The sequence below is a fragment of the Orcinus orca genome, chromosome 12 (assembly GCF_937001465.1).
Source record: "Orcinus orca chromosome 12, mOrcOrc1.1, whole genome shotgun sequence".
NCBI lineage: Eukaryota > Metazoa > Chordata > Mammalia > Artiodactyla > Delphinidae > Orcinus > Orcinus orca.
In genome coordinates, this window is record NC_064570.1 from 48,564,489 (window position 1) to 48,581,782 (window position 17,294).

Genomic DNA, 17,294 nt, shown 5'->3' on the forward strand with positions numbered 1-17,294 from the left:
GATATGGGGACATAATGTATATGTATAACTGGTTCACTTTGTTATAAAGCGGAAACTAACACACCATTGTAAAGCAATTATACTCCAATAAAGATGTTAATAAATAAATAAAATAAAAATTAAAGCTACAGCATGAAACATTTTAAAACTATTTAAGAATTCATTTTAAAAGAAATATTCATTACTAAAACATTTAAAGTTGCTCTGGGGCTTGCTATAAACAAATTTGAACTGGGTTTTGTCTATGAAGAAAATAGAAATAAGTCACATTACCCACAAATAATGAAAGCTGGTTGTGCACTGTCAACAATTTATTATTTTCCTCCAGGGATCTGGTTAATCCAAATTGTATATAACTAAAAATAAATATTTGATATTTAGCTATGAAGTGTACATGTCTAACTGCTTTTTGAATGTGGGTTTTGAAATTACCCCATAGATAACTGAGAACTGACTTCAAAAAATATATAGGCTATATAGACTTTTTACAATAAACTATGAACTCCTTTTAATCCTTCCCTGTTAATTTTTTTTTCAATTTCAAATGTGTATCTGGTTGACAATTTCTAGCACATAGATCAATAAGCTCGCATCTGATACAGTACACCACGCTCAGTTTTTTGAAACAACAAATTAAAGATGTATGCTCTTAACTAAAGACATTAAGAAGCTGTTTTTGGCATGAATTCTTTAAACATCCAGTTAGTAAGGAACTCAACTAAATTTGGCAACTCACTTCAGAAGAACCAAGATGGTACTGCTTTTCCTCCTCTCATAAGAAACAAGACAATTAGAACACATTTATCTCCATTTAGACATTTATGGAAAACACTGGTATGAGGTCACTAGTAACTGAAAGAATTTAAACTTGCTAAGTAAAATGTCTTGTAAGAGTTTTGGCTTTCCAAGAAGTTTATGTGTTATTACTACATTATTCAGGGAAGTAGCCAGTAGGCTGTCATTCTACTTAACATGATTCAGAGCTAACCTTGGTGCCTGAAATATGTCTGCCTGAAACCACTCACTCCCTGAAATATAGGGAAGGTGTTGTTCGTGGTGACAGGTTAACAACGGACTGGCCGCCAAGCTCCACAAGTGGGTGTATGCACGTTAGGGAAACGACATCCTTCCTTTTGTTTCTATTGAAAAGATGCCATTTGGAAAACTCCTCTAGCTCCAATAAAACTGCATTGCCTCATGGCTGAAACCTCCCAGGCATCAGCAATTCTTTTAAAAAATAAAGGAAGATGAATAAGAGGATAGAGAATCCTGGGAACCTCAATTTAAAAATTATAAAAACAGCTACCACTGAAATCAAGCAAGATGATGAAGTCCTTGGCTGACAACCCATAAAACTTTCATGATTACCTCCACTCTCTCTGTTCTGGGCCAACACACAGGCTTAAAAAAAATCTATTATATGTATTGATCTCTTTGATTCAGTTAGAAGTGTATAGATTTGGGTGATTTTCAGGTGATCATCTGCCAAATGTCCACACGTCAATTCATAGCAAACAAAGTAGTAAAGGAATCTTTTCACCTTAACTGTTGGGCAGCCATTCTACTTGCTGTGAGACTGAGGAATAAGAAAGGTTTTAGGGCTGTTGGAAAGGAGAAATCTCAACCAGAAGTCCTCTACAAGGCACAGGGCAGTTGGAGGATGAAGCTGAGTCTCCTCTCCCCCCTCCTCCTCCTTCACACCCTCTTCTTTCACCTCTTCCTTGTCAAACGAATGAGGCTCTTGCACACTTTTATCTTGATAAATGTTTAAATGACTCCTCCACTTCTCCATATGTGCTTCCTTTCTTCTGAATTTGCAATCTTTCCTGCTTGTGTAATTCAGAGAGTGCCAGGTGTAAATCAGTAGATGTTGTAAAACATGAAAAAATACAAATTTCTCACTAAATTCATGTTAGCATGAAAATAGAATGACAACTCTTATTTTTCAGGAAGGTCAGTTCCCATCTTGTCACGTAACTCTATGGAGGGTAAATTGTGAGGGCGCATCTTCACTTCTATGGAGCAGAAAGTCCCAGGACAGCCTACTGAATTATGTCTAAGAAAAGCTTGGCCTGTTTTCAGATGTCTCTAGAATGTTCCAGTCAAGCTGTTGAAATGCTCTTTGCCTGTAAAAAAGGGCTCCGTACATGAGTATTAAGCAGATGACCTTTTAAAGTGAAAAAACAAGCAAAGCAAAAACTCCCCATTAGAAAGAGATTTCAGAATTATATGTACTGTTTGATCTCAATTATTTTCTAAGGTAGATAAAATACTACAAGAAATATAACCAAAATGTTAATAGTTATTTCCACTTGGGACTGGGATTTTAAACAGTTTTTTCCTTCTTCTCTATATCTTTTTGTACTTTCCCAATTTTTAACAAATTCGTGTCTTATTTTTATAAACAGAAACAAACAAACAGCATCCCAAATTATTGCCCTTTAGGGAATGGAGAGGCCTGAGGTGGATGGAATGTCATATATTTGTTTCTTGGTATGCTAGGGTTCAAATAATTTTTTTTTTGGACAATTTAACACATGACATGGTGTTGGCTATAGACCTGGCCCTTTCTGGTTGGACCTGAATCTGAAATTAGGAATTAAAGGGAATACATAATCCATTTTTGGTGTGGAGGGGATGAATTAGCGGGAGGAAACCCCTCTTTAGCTAAGGGACACAAGTCTTGTGTCTGTTGTTCCAGCCTCCACAGATGCAAATGGTGGTTTTCTTATTATTATGTATTTATATTACTTTGTATGGAACTTTATAAAACATGACTTGGTAAAGAAAATGTCTCAGCCCCAAGTTATGCCTTTTGGTCATACAAAAGTTATGAAATGAATATAGTGACAATGTTATTATTCTAGAAAAAGTACGTGGAACAAAGGGGAGAGGGCACTAGTTCCAATGATAAAATAAGCTATTGATACAACTGCTAAAATGTGGGTGTTTTGTCTAAAGCCAGGCCTAATTGCTACCTTTTACCCCCAAGAATGGCAGCAAGGGGGCCATACACATGCTAGGAGCTCAACAAAGATGTATTAGGTTAATAAACACTTCATATTTGCTTTCCACCTGTCTGTCATTTTTGCAAAGGGAACTGTAAATCCAGAAACCCTCCACAATATCATATTTTGTGCTTGGTTTCCTTAACATTCTGAGGATATAAAAATATGGTGTTCAGAACGTCTGTTTTGATGTCAGACCCAGTTAGATTTCCTGATTCTACCACTTAATAGCTGTGTGACCTGGGTTGGTTGATTAACTTCTCTGAATCTCAGGTTTCTATGGAAACTACTTGGGTTTGGCTTTGGCTTCACCTCTTGCAAGTTGTGTGACCTACCTAGGCCTCAGTTAGCCCATCTGTAGCATGAGGATAATTAAACACCTCATTTGTTTGTTGGGAGATGAATTGGGGCATTGAATGAAAAGTGCTTAGCATGCTGCTTGAGTGGGCATATAGCAAGTGCTTGATTAAAGTAGGCTATTAATTTTTTTTTTTTATTACCAGTAGGTATAAGATAAAAAGGTATGTTCTGAGGGATGGCGCATCTAGAGCAAATGTTAGGGACTTTTAAGTAATATCCAGTGAGAACCAATGAGTGGTTATTTCTCCATCATTGTCTTAACATTTTCCCTAAGATGAGGCTTTAGATACAAGCTGTGTCTGAATATCTAGCAGATTTCTTTGGGTATTTTATTGATAATTTCCATATGTGATAGTCGGCACTGATATTTCTGTGTATAAAGTTTTTCTCCCCTCATTGAAATTGCTACATAAATTTAACAGGAGGTTCAAAACTGGTACTGCTTGAATTTTTTTCTTGTAGGTTTTTAAAAAACTCTTTTTATTTTTTCCCTTATTTTCTGGCTTTTAGCCATACATCTGTTTATAGTTTGCTATCATTTAATCCTCTTTTCTCTTGAGTTGGGACTTGTACATATGTCTTGATTATAAGCAGAAGTGATTTTACCTAATTCTGTATTTGTAATTTTATATTCTTTTTCTTAAAAAGGGTCCTCAAATTAAATAAGCTTCAAGCTTCACAAAACCTGGATATACCCCAATTATAAGTTACATTTGTTTTGCAGGTGAAAGACTTGACACATTCAACTTAAAATTGCCTAAAGTGAATGTTATTATGAGAGCGTTATAAGACTAAAGATATCTTTATTTTCTTGCTCCAGTTCAGGACTGACTGAGTTTTGCTTTGATTCTTCAAGAGAAAGCATCTGTGCTTTCAATAAAAATATACAAATGTGTAGATTTCATTGAATGGTCAAGATAATAAGTCAGTATCTGGCTTCTTAAGCATATACTAGAATTTCAGATGTATAGAACAGATCAAGAATAGTACTAACTTCATTAACATGATGACTCAAACCTAGATTTTTCAGGCTAAAAGAACTGACCAGGTGTATTTTGCAGATCCATTTTGTTAATGCATTGTAAATTTATGCGTTAAGAGAGGAAGGGAGAGTGCAATGTGGTGGTCATAAGAATTCTGGAAGGAGAGGAAATGCTATGGTTTTGGAGCAAAGGAGGAGGAGGCCAGAAAGAAATATATAGGGAATCTAGAGGAAGAGTAGTAATTCCAGAATTAGAAAGTTGCTTACCAATTCAGGAAGTGCTGAATAAGTTAATTTCCAGCAGGCATGGATTCCTGGTCTGTTTCACTGCCACTAACTACTTCTTCACAGAAGATTTCAATTCTAAATAAATTTTTCAACAGGGACACCACTCTTTATTAGCAGCTAAGAATACTAGAATATGTTGAATGTATTTAAAATTAGGTTGACTGGGGGCTTCCCTGGTGACGCAGTGGTTGAGTGCCCTAGACCCATGTGATAAGGCAATTGGCCCCAGAGCCAAGGTCCCAGAGACTAGAATTTTCTTAGAAAAGTGCTCATGGAAATAAACACACATTTTTCTGTACACAGTCAAGGAGTACAAGCCTTATCAACACCTTGGTGATATGTTTAGGAAACCCTGACCTAACTGTATCCTAGTAAAGAAAACATCTGGTGTTGGAAGCCCACCATATACCTTCCAAGCCAAAGATGACCAGTGTGTAGATACTTTCTTTCTCTCTCCCGTTTTTTTTTTCTTTTTTGGCTGCATTGGGTCTTAGTTGCAGCACTCGGGGTCTTCCTTGAGGCATGTGGGATCTTTCGTTGTGGCGCGGGCTCTTTGTTGTGGCGTGCTGGCTTCTCTCTAGTTGTGGCATGCGGGCTCCAGGGCGTGTGTGCTCTGTAGTTGTGGTGTGCAGGGTCTAGAGTGCATGGGCTCTGTAGTTTGTGGCACGTGGACTCTCTTGTTGAGGTGCACAAGCTCAGTAGTTGTGGCATGTGGGCTTAGTTGCCCCACGGCATGTGGGATCTTAGTTCCCCAACCAGGGGTTGAACCCATGTCCCCTGCATTGGAAGATGGATTCTTTACCACTGGACCACCAGGGAAGTCCCTACCAGTGCGTAGATACTTTCTGCATCTGCTTATGAGAAGGGGGAGAACCCAGCCTGTGCTGAGGCTGAGTTCTTTGCAAACACACCATGAAAAGCTCACCCAGTGTCATCGGCCAAGTCCGATGTGTGGCCCAGTGGTTCTCAAAGTGTCATCCTTGGACCAGTAACATCACCATCAGCTGGGCTCCTGGTAAAAATGTAAATACTCAGGCCCCACTCCAGATCCACTGAATCAGAACCTGTGTGTTCACAAGCCCTCCAGCTGATTCTGATGCATGTGATACTCTGAGCAGCACTGTCCAATAGAACTTTTTGTGCTGATGGAAATTAAAGCAGTTGCCTGGTGCTGTCCTTGGTGCTGCCTGACTCTGCCCTGGGCCAGGTCCCTTGCTGCCACCTCAATCCTGCCTAAATTTGCACTGCTTGGTTCCTTGCTGTTGCATGTCACCTGTAGCCCTGCTGACTTCTTGACTTGTCACCAGCTCACCCATTTCCTGTCTCTGACCTAGGTTTCTGGGGTTACATGTTATATGACCTCACCCAGCCCAGAATGTTCTTGCCCGGCAGCTTCAGGTTAACTCCTTTGGAATAGGCTAGAGATTTGGCAGAAGAAAAAAGTGTTTGTAAATGTTTCCCTTAATTCCTTTAAAATTCATTTACAGAGTGTTGCTCCTTGCAGAGGTCACTTCTGTGAGCCGATTACTACATACAAATCATTTTCTTTTATTATTAGTTCAGAATTGCTCCTACATTAGCTTAGAGTGACCCTTCATATTTCCCATACTATGCAGGGCAAGTCTTATCTCCCCCTTTCTGTAGTGGTAGCAAAAATCCTGTAATGTTACATTTCTGCCAGCCAACAATGATAATTGGGCCTGATTTAGTGTGTTTGAAGTTTAAGGCTTTTAAGGAGACTTTTAATCCTCTTCTTCACTTAAGATAAATTTCTTGTATTTTTCTACAAAAACAAGATCCTCTTTCTAATGTGTTCAGCTTTTAATTTTGTAGGTGCAGATATATCTTGCTTTAAGCAGACAGTATATAAAAGCCTGGATTTACCTTGCTTCAATCATTAAATAACAACTTTTCATAATTAAACTAAAAGCCAGGAAGAAGTTGTATTGATAAAATAATTTTAAAATTATGATTGAATATTGACCTAAACCACGGTGAATATGGAGAATGAATGCAGCATGTATTGTTGGGGTGCTAAGTAATTGCTGAGAAATTAATTTAAAAATATTTATAAATAACTCAATGAGTGGTGAAATAAATAATAATTTTAAAAATAGAGCCTAATTACAAAAATCAATTTCCACACTTTTTCAGGAATCTATCTTTTACAAAATGTGAGATATATCTGTAAATGCCATATACGTAGTGTCTGATTTTTGCCTCAGAACCAGACTGCCCATAGTGAGGCAAGCAGCTGTGTTTGCAGGTCAATTCTGGTATGAATGGGAAATCCCTTGTTCTGTGTTAGTCGATTGATAAGCTGTATGGTTAATATTGACATTTTATTGGTGTTATGTAGTTTTGGCTCTTAGCCAGGGATTTTGCCTAATATAATGATTAATTAGCTTTATGAGGGATGGTAATGCCAGTTTGAAGCTTTAATACACATTTTCTGGGTGGAAAAAGAATCTATCTTCTTTTAAAGATTTAATATAGAACAATAGATAAAGCATTTTTTTATTAAAATGTTTAAAATAAAAAGTTATATAAAAACAGTTTAACATGTACTTAGTTAAAATTGATTTGTCTTGTTTTCTCTTTCTTTAAATGGTTTTTGTCTTATCTAGAGAATCACTGGGACATAAAAGTATAGGTCTGTTTAGGAATGCTCCAGAGTGTCATGTGGCTTCAGGGTAAGAAAACAAGCGAGTGTAGACTGGGCTGATAACAGTGGAGGAGCCTTCTGTGGTCTGCCTGCCCATGCTTCCCACCTTAGGGCAACCTGGTTTGTCCTCAGTTTCTCAAGAGCAGGGACAGGAAGGGGTTGCTGGTTAGTAAAATTATTAAAGGTGTAAACTGTGCCTATGCTTTGAACCTGCTACTCTGTTTCTGGGAGTGTTCTTCTTCTAAGGAAGGAATCAAACACACTTAAATATTTAGCTGCAAGTTGGTTGAACATGTCAGTTTGTAACATCATCCAGTTGGAAAGAACCTAAATGACCATCAGAAGGGGAATTTGGTTAAGTAAATTAAACCAATATAAAAATTGTTAAAAAAACAATTATAGCTGGAGGCTTCCAAATTCTTTTTTTCTTAGGCAGGAAAGCTCTTTCTTAAGCAAAAATTTACAAGGGATTCCAAGCATATAAAAGAGGGAAAAGGGGAGCTGCTCCTGTTGAATCGAGGCAGAAGGTCTGGGGCCTCCTCCACATCTCCCTCACTCCTGCAGGGGCCTTACTCACCTCCATCACATTCTTATGAAAGCTCCCAAGGATGCTATTTGAGAGAACGTTTTAGATGAAAATTTATTGGCCTGGAAAAATATTCATGGCCTGTTACATTAAAAAGCAGATTTTAAAACAGTATAATTCTAATTTTATAAACAACATGTGTATTTGAATTATGCCCATGTAGGCTGTAATCTGTGGGGTGTGTATGTGTGTGTGTTTAAGACAAAGAAAAATGTTTAACAAGAAATATACCAGGTGTTCAAATGAATTGTTTTTAAACTCTAGATGATGTGTATTTTAATTCTTTTTCTTTTTGCTTATCTGTAGCCTTAATTTTTAAATAATGACTATGTATTGGTTTTTTAATAAGAAAATATCTTTGGTTAAATATACATTAATTTCTAGAAGTCATAGCTTTGGAAAATATAGTATTTGACACTATACAAGTAACTTGTAATGTTTCAAAAGAAGACTTGCATAAACAGCACTTGGTCTCTGTTGTAGTTATTTCCTGTCACATAATGAGTCACCCTCAAAACTTAAAGTTTCTTAAAACACCAGCAATTGATCATTTTATTATCTCTCCCAGTTTCTGGGGGTCAGTGTTTGGGAAGGGCTTTTCTGGGCAGTTCTGGCTCAGGATCTCTTATCGGGTTGCAGTCAGATGCTGGCTGGAGCAACTGGGGTCAGTCAGGCATCACTCTCTTCATATTGATTGAGTCTCTTCGTATGGTCTCTCTGCAAGGGCTAGTTTGGACTCATAGCATGGTGGCCTCAGGGCACTTGGGCACCTTGCATGTTGGCTAAAGTTTTCAAGAGAAAGAGTACCAGTGAACAAAGGAGAAGCTGCATCACCTTTATGGCCTGTGCTTGAATGTCACCTAGAGTCACTTCTACCAGACTTTAGTAGTCCCTAGTCACAAGCCCATCAAGATTCAGGGGGAGGATAACAGGACAGGATACAGAATTTGTGGGGCTGAGTACAAAGTGAAAGTGTAGGGTCTTTTGTTCAAAACGTATTAAGAAATTCAAGTCAGTGACAACAGAGCATTAAACCAAGTGTTGAGCCCTTTTAAGTGCAGGGCCTGGTGTGACTGTGTAGGTTGCATCCCAAGAAGCTATCCCTGGGGAGGGGACATCAACTTCATCTCTTGATGGGAGGAAGATCAAGGCCATATTGTAGAAAAGCATGTGAAATGGGCATTAATGGTGAGACCACCTTTGGAAAATAAAATCTGCCACAGTGTCTATGACTTACCTTCAATTAATTAGATGGCTCACATTTTTACTACCCAGAACTGGAGTAGCCATTAGCTATGCAGGAAGAACCGCTGGCCCTCTCCAGCAACCGGGCTGCCATAGCAGTAACAGGGATGTATTTTAAAACTCTTCGTGCAGAGATACTGGTTGCCTCTAAATAAAGTACAGCAAAAATACCTGTTTTATATCTGTTATGGACTGAATTGTGTCCTCCCCAAATTCACAAATTGAAGCACTTACCCTCAATATGATTGTGTTTGGTCATAGAGCCTTTAAGGAGGTAATTAAGGTTAAAATGAAGTTGTAAGAGTGGTCCCTGATCCAATAGGACTGGTGTCCTTATAAGAAGAGGAAGGGATACCAGGAGTGCTCATACAGAGGAAAGGCCATGTGAGCACAGTGAGGAAGCAGCCTTCAGCAAGCCACGAAGAGGGACCTTAGGAGAAACCAAGCCTATTGACACTTTGATCTAGGACTTCCAGCCTCCAGAACTGTGAGAAAACAAATTTCTGTTGTTAAGTCACTCAGTCTGTGGTATTTTGTTATAGGAGCCCTAGTAGACTAATATATCTAGGACTTATACATGTTTACTTGTTCTTTTCAGAATTTTCTTTATTAGTCATCTTTAATCCATTGGATATCCCATGTTCTCTGTCAACTTCCAAGGAAAGCCAGATGTAACAGAAAATACCATGTTTTAATTAATGTCCCTTCTTTTTTTTTTGGCTGCACCACGAGGCTTGTGAGATCTTAGTTCCCCAACCAGGGATTGAACCCGGGCCCTCAGCAGTGAAAGCACGGAGTCCTAACCACTGGACTGCCAGGGAATACCCTAATGTCCCTTCTTTAATAATATTCTGATGAATAAAGGCTTTATTATTCATTTTTCCTGGAGTGTTGCTTGTGTTCATTTAAGGCTCATGTCTATGGTAATACTGTAGTTCATTCATGGATTTGTATATAAAATAATATTGTTTTCAATCATTGGGGTCAATTATCTGCAGACATGGCTGTGAACAATGACTATCTCCTCGTTTCTGTGTATGCCACTCCTCCCCTCAAGAGTGGCATCTATTTCATCTCCCCTTGAATCTGGGCTAGCCTCGTGGTTTGCTTTGGCCAATAGAATGCAGCAGAAATGATGCTGGTGTTGCAGCTTCCACTTTTGCCCTCTTGAAAGTTAGCAGGCATGTAACAAAATCTTCCTATCCTGCTGGAGAACCCCCTCAAAGGGGAAAAGGCTCAGGTGGGGAGCTGTAGGCATGAGGACACTGACTGCCTGAAGGAGTTCCAGAGGAGGGAGAGGGATGGGCTAGGGAACAGGAGGGTGCCAAACAGGAGCCACACCTGCTGGGCCTGGTTGTGTGGCCAAGAAAGACCCAGGGAATGAAGCAAAGGGGTTTCATGATGATGGTTTTAATTGGCTTTGGAGGCTTGTTGATCTGCCTTGGGTTTGACATTTAGCAAGATTGGAGCTGTCAGTGTTGGCTGATGTAGGGGACCATCAGGACAACATCCATAATTCCCTCAGGTAGTTGCTTGCCCTTGGATCTCTGGTACAGGACACTTTCCCTGGGCACTGGCCCCAGAAAACTGGCTCCTGACACATACTTGCCAAAGCTCTATAGCAGTAGTTACTTCAAACACTGTTGTGTCCTCCCAAAACACATATGTTGAAGTCACAACCCCTGGTTCCTCAGAATGTGATCATAACTGGAAATAGAGTCAGAGTCAAGCCAGACGTAATTAGTTTAAATGAGGTCATAATGATGGGGGTGGGTCCCTAATCCAATATGATTGGTGTCCTTATAAAGAGGGGAAATTTGGACACATACACAGGAATAACATTGTATAAAGATGAAGACATAGATCAGAGAGATGAAGAAACCAAGGAATGCTAAAGATTGCCAGCAGACCACTAGGAGCTAGGAGAGAGGCATGAAACAGAGTATCCTTCATAGCTCTCAGAGGAACCAACAGTGTTGGACACCTTGATTTTGGACATCTAGCCTCCAGAAATGAGACAACACATTTCTGTTTCTGAAGCCACACAATCTGTGGTACTTTGTTACAGCAGTCCTAGCAAACTAATACCCATGCCAGTGCACCTTACCCTCCTTTCCTCTCATCTCTGCATTTCTGGGTGGATGAACACAGAATAAACTGTGCCCATGAAGAGGAAGCTGCCAGGTGGCCTCACATCTTAATCCAGTTAAAATTAAAATTCTCATTTCCTCAAAAAGTTCTATAAAAGGTGATTTATTATATATTTCAGGCACAAGGAAAAGGAGATAACTTTGATGGGAGGACTACTTTAATGCCTCTGATTTTATACCAAATAGGTTGCTTCATCTACTTCCTTTGAGAATATGTCCTCAGTTATTCCAGAGTTTACAGAGAGCTAACATTTAGTTGTTTTTCTCAAGAAACCTGATTTAACCTAACTGTATTAGGATTGACACTTGATTATTCCGATATAGTAATTTGCATGATTTTTAGTGCCATAATTGTTGAAAGCTGATATTAGAATCTTAAGAGTGGCATACCTTATTCAGAGATGTTTAGCACCTTATAATAACAATAATATTGGGTGCATTACGCAGTAATAATAGAAATTACACTTGCAAAATAGCTGTGGTAATAGAACATTCTGGAATGCAAGAAATAGAAAAAGCACACTGGAAGAGAAAACCGTGTTTTATTCACCGCATTTGGCTGTCTGTGCGCTAAGGCTGGAAGATAGGAAAGAGCTATGTCTTCCTCAGTGCTGTACTACCCCTGGGCTGCATGATTTAGATCAACCTTTATAATTCTGATTGAAGTGGAGAATTTTCAGTCACTGGATTCAAAAGCGGGTGGGGGAGTGTGGTCATGTTTGAAATACTTTTTGCTCTTTAGTTGGAATAGCATTTTGTAAATGAAAATTGCATTTCTAAAGAAAGCATGTATTTGCTATGAATTAGCCTAATAATTTGTTTTTTTCCAGTTGCGCATAGCTTCTTTTATATAAATTTATTTATTTATTTTTGGCTGTGTTGGGTCTTCGTTGCTGTGCGCGGGCTTTCTCCAGTTGCGGCGAGCGGGGGCTATTCTTTGTTGCAGTGCGTGGGCTTTTCACTGGGCTGGCTTCTCTTGTTGGGGAGCACGGGCTGTAGGCGCGTGGGCTTCATTAGTTGTGGCATGCGGGCTCAGTAGTTGTGGCTTGCGGGCTCTAGTCCAGTTGCTCATAACTTCTGATTGATGGCTTGTTTTAAAAATATGATTGAAAAAATATGTTAAGTATATTCTTCTACACTTCACCAATATAATTTTTAGGCCAATTTTAGGCTGATTAAGTTTACTCTGCCCCTCTAATACTTTGATTTATTGATCACATTCAGTATATCCAAACTCACAGAAAGCCATAGTAAAAAATGAACCTGTAAGAAACCTAAGATATTCTTGACTATGTAACTGACACAACAAATGTTGATTTTGAATATTTTCTGTATAAGTTAAAAAATTCTGTGAAGTTTTGATTTAGTATTTCTTTTGGCAGCCTAATTACCCTAATTCAGGAATATTCTGCTTAAAACTTTGAAGATTAAACAAAGCCAAGGATGCTCCAGGGCAGCAGAGATAAGAAAAGAGTGAATTAACTCTATTGTGTCCAGTTCACAAGAATTATTTCAGCCTTGTATATGTTCACATGAAACCTGCCTTTGCTCGCTTCCTTTTAGAAAAGAAAGTTGCTTTTGTTTCTTTAAACTTTTCCCTTTGATTTTGGAAGCATTGAACAACAACAACAACAAAAAATCTGGTTTATGGATATCTAGCCTTTTCTAAGGCCTCCTGATATTCTTGGGGTTGTTACTATCACTCTTTCTCTGGTGGACCAGGAGGTACTATCCAAGGCAAGTGAGTGAAAGTCTCTCCTGCAGGGTCTCAGTATGCCGGGCAAAGGCCATTTTCTTGGATCAATTATATCTGAATTCTATGCATCTCCTCCAGTCAACTCTGAAATGACACAAGGAATTTTACCATTCACTGAGAGCCTCACATCTCAGCTGCAAATGAGAAGCTTGTCAAATAGACATGCACTGAGAGAAAGGAGAGGCTGGGGCAGGATTGGCCTTGGTTCTTATTCATCCTTCTGAAAAGTCAAAGATACTTCACTTTCATGGGTAGGATTTTGGTGACTTCAGTTAGCAGCTTCCTGAAGAGCTGTTTAGGGTTTTGCTGTCACCTCTTGGAACTATAGGCTTTGCTCTATTGCAGTGATTCCCTGCATGTTGATTATTCCCGTTTGTGTCTGAATGTGCCAGCCTTCCTCTGTGTGGTCAAATTATCCCCTTTAACTTCTCCCTCCATTTCTTGGCAGCAGAAAAGTCATTTTTACCAAATCCTTGCGTACCGATAGGGCTGTTTTGCTGAGATAATGTATGTGGAAAGTGATTCTTTAAGCTGGAAGGTGCTCTGCTTTCCAGTGTAAAATGGCGATGCTGATAACAATACTTGTACAATACTTGTACTCACTGTACAATACTTGTACTCACTGACCCTTACTCCCGCTCCTTATTTTCCAAACCAAAGCCTTTTAGGAACTCTGAGTTACCATTTTTCCTCTTGTGGTTTATGGGAATTCAACATCATGTCGTGGTTAAGAACATGGGCCATGTAGACAGACTCAGTTCAGAGTTCACCACTGTCTCTCAAGCTATGTGACTGAGGATGGATTAATCTCTGAGTCTGGTTTTCTCAGCTTTAAATAGGGATACACCGCTGTAGAATTGTTGAGAGGAGTAAATGAAGGAGTAAATGAATATTGCGAGGTGAAGCACTTAGCATAGTGCCAGGAGCAAAGTAATTAGCTTTCATTGCTTTCTGGAAGTATTTGGTATTCTGCTATTCTAACGGATTTTGTGCAAAGTCAGCAGAAAGGAGCTGCTTCTCGTAGCTTGATTAATTGCAAAATCTCTCCCATCCTACTCTTCTTCCTATGTTCCATTTCACCTGGAATGTGAACGTGTATTCATTAAATGAACAGAGAATGGTTTTATTAGAAATTTTTTTAGAACACTGTACTGGTATATACTTTTTAAAGCAATCATGGAATAATGTTAATAATTTTCTTTTTCAAGTCCAGAATTCAGATACCTGAGAACTCTTTCCCTGGCTTCCAATCCTGATGAAGTTGGTGGGGGGGTAAGGTTTTTTGAGATGGTTCCTGTAGGCAGTGGCCCTTTGTCAGTCCCTCCCTGCAGGCTACCATTCTGCCAGGACATGGCTGGGTTCCTCTGAGCAGCATATAGGTTGCTGGGGAGAGGCTGTGGACATGGTGCTTTGTGATATACATGCTCCAGCATCTCCTTCTTGGACATCCATTCCCACTGGGCAGAGAGTAAGAAGGTCCATCATGATTTCGGACTGGTATTTCATTATTTGTATATTAACATTTGGTGTGGTGTGAGGTTAGGAATTCATGTCATAAGTGACCATTTGAAAAAGACTTCTAACTCTAAAATTTGAAAAATTCTGCTTTCTTGGAAGGTAGCTACACAGTGATGCTTCTGATATCAGTGGTATTTTTAACAATGTTTATTGACTCTGCTAATCTCATTTCATCATTTTGTTACAGATTGATGTTCTCAAAGCAGATCTGGAAAGCGCAGAATGGAAAGTTTTGGAAAATCTTATTCTGGAAGATGTCCTTGAACAAATTGGACAGCTCATCTTTGAGATCCATCTCCACTGGCCCGGGTTTGAGGTCAGTGGCAGTGACAGCAGTGTTGTGCGGTTCTGGTACAGCCTCCTCAAAGAGTTAGAACTACAGGATTTCAGGCTTTTTCACAGTTACAAAGATTTATCTAAACCTCAGCTATTCCTGAAGAAAGATATTTTCAATGCGAGTAGCTGTTATACTCTGAGTTGGGTGAATACAAGATGGAAATAGGATGCAGGAGCTCATCAACAACTCAAGGAAATATTTGCAGCATGGATCATGTCCATGATTCTAGTTATTCTGGTTTACTTGTCCAGTCTCCCACTAGCCTGTGACCTGCTTGAGGCAGGGATTGTGTTATTGCCTTTGTAGTACACGTAGCCTGGCATCTCGCACATGGTAGGGGAACAGTTAACACTTGCTGAGGGGATGGACACAGGAGTGCCACAGTAGTCAATCTCCATCTGCCCAAACCCCGGCTCTTTGCCTGTCTGCCTCTGACAGAGTGGGGATGCTTGTCCTCTTTCATTTCAGCTTGGAAGATAATCCCACACTTATCTCAGTTTTCCCTAAAATTAATTATGTATCTGTAATCCATGAATTTACCACCATGAAAAAGAAATTATTTCACATTTCTGTTTTTACTGGGTTGATGAGATCCTTAAATGTGTAGCCTGCTGTTTAAAATAGGGCCTTTCATTTGATGTTAACTCACCTTTTCCTAGGATTTTCTTGTTCACTGTGTCAATAACATTCTTTACAGCCTTGTAGATTTCAATTATTCTTCCTCAGTTTTTGTTGAGGCCATGCTGTGACTTTATAAGAACCACTGATTCTGGTTTCTGGGAACTCACACACACCAAATTCTGTAACTGCGTTTAAAAGACTAGAGTATCAAGTTATTCAACTCAGGATTCTTTTCATGCTCAGCCTTAAATCCCCTCTGTTCCTATGAAACTAAACACAAAGCAGAACTTGGGTGTCTTCAAACCTGATTTCTCAACCTCTGACTTGCCTATGGTGTCAAATCTTTTTTTTTTTTTTATTATCTCCAAGATTAAGTTTTTCCTTGCTGCCAGTTGGCATTCATTGTAAGCCTGTGGCCTGAGGGCCAGAGTCTCTCTCTTTCCCGGGACAGGTACAGTGTGTTTTGGTAATACCAATCCTTTTTTGTATATATTTTTTAATTAAGCAGATAATGCATGTTCTCAGTAGTTCAAACAATCTCTATCATTTCTATTTAGAGGATTAGACATTTCCCCCTACAAATGATTTTCAAAAATCCTATTTCAAATAAATTAATTAAATAGTATAAAAATAAATCAAATTATTATCTTATTATAAATTAAGTACATCTTCTGGTATTTTTTATATCCCAAGAGAGCAGGAATACATACACTGTTCATTTAAGGAATTTTGGGAGAGCATAAAGTACTGATTACTACTAGACCTCGATTCCTTCTCCCCATCGTTTTACCTCCTTCCACCCTAGACATGCCCTGGGTTGGCTTTTTGCTTTTTGCAGTGGTTTGAAAATACCATTCCTCAGGTGAGAAACCAAAATACAATAGAGTTATATCATCTTACTAACTTGGGTTCAAAAGGGAATAAGACTTTCTGAATTAGTAGTGATGATTTTTTAAAATATAAATGAGGTTTTTTATATTAAAACTTATAGTACACTAATAAAAGTCACTGAAGTGAGAGGACCAGCTTGAATAACTTTGATTTGAAATAACAGTTTAGTTGCTTTCAATGTCCCTAGGTATTTCAAAAGTACAAAAAGTTTATCAAACTCAAAAGTGGTTTTTACTGTTAGTTTGCATGGTGTAGCCTCCAAAACAAAGTTAACTTCAGTCCTGTTTGGATTATATCACAGATTGTCTTTCATTTTTTAATAAAAATTTTATACACTAAAGTAAACACAGATCTTTTTATACATTAAAATTTTTAACCCTTCTTATATACCAAGGTATGAAGTATACTAATCCTAAGTATCTAGTGTGACTAGGTTTTAGATGTATTCACACTCATACCAAGATTTTTAACTCATGGGATTGAAGATTAATGGCATTACTGAAAGCCCCCTTTGTACAGGACAGGTTACCATTGATTCTGGATTGGTGGTGCAGAACATTGACTTCATCACACTATATATATCTGAGCAAGAATGGAAGTACTGTTAAGAAAAAAATAAAGACAAACTCAAAATAAATCCCAAACACACCCACCCACACCCACCTACTAGGCAGCCTGTTCAATTGTTATTTGTACTTATTTTATGATATTTTTTCTAAGACTGTCCTTCATTCCCTTCATGGAGAGTTTGAAATTTGTGATGAATATTCTGACTGTTGCTATGGTTTCCCTGCCTCTAGAATTATTATGTTTATTGTGTGGGCCAGGGTTTTTTAACCTCAGCATTATTTCCATTTGGGGCTGGATAATTCTTTGTTGGGGGAGGG

At 38.7% G+C, this 17,294-nt stretch overlaps 1 protein-coding gene across 2 annotated transcripts in view; it reads left to right on the plus strand.

Annotated features, from left to right (window-relative positions):
* Nucleotides 1–16,538, plus strand: part of METTL24 (methyltransferase like 24) — a 109,390-nt gene extending 92,852 nt beyond the window's left edge. For both annotated transcript variants that reach the window (XM_033418663.2, XM_004264726.3), the window contains exon 5: nt 14,746–16,538. In XM_033418663.2, the coding sequence (XP_033274554.2) occupies nt 14,746–15,060 (315 nt within the window). In that variant the 3' untranslated portion in view covers nt 15,061–16,538. The remainder of the gene's footprint in view (nt 1–14,745) is intronic.
* The last annotated feature ends 756 nt before the right edge of the window (nt 16,539–17,294 follow it).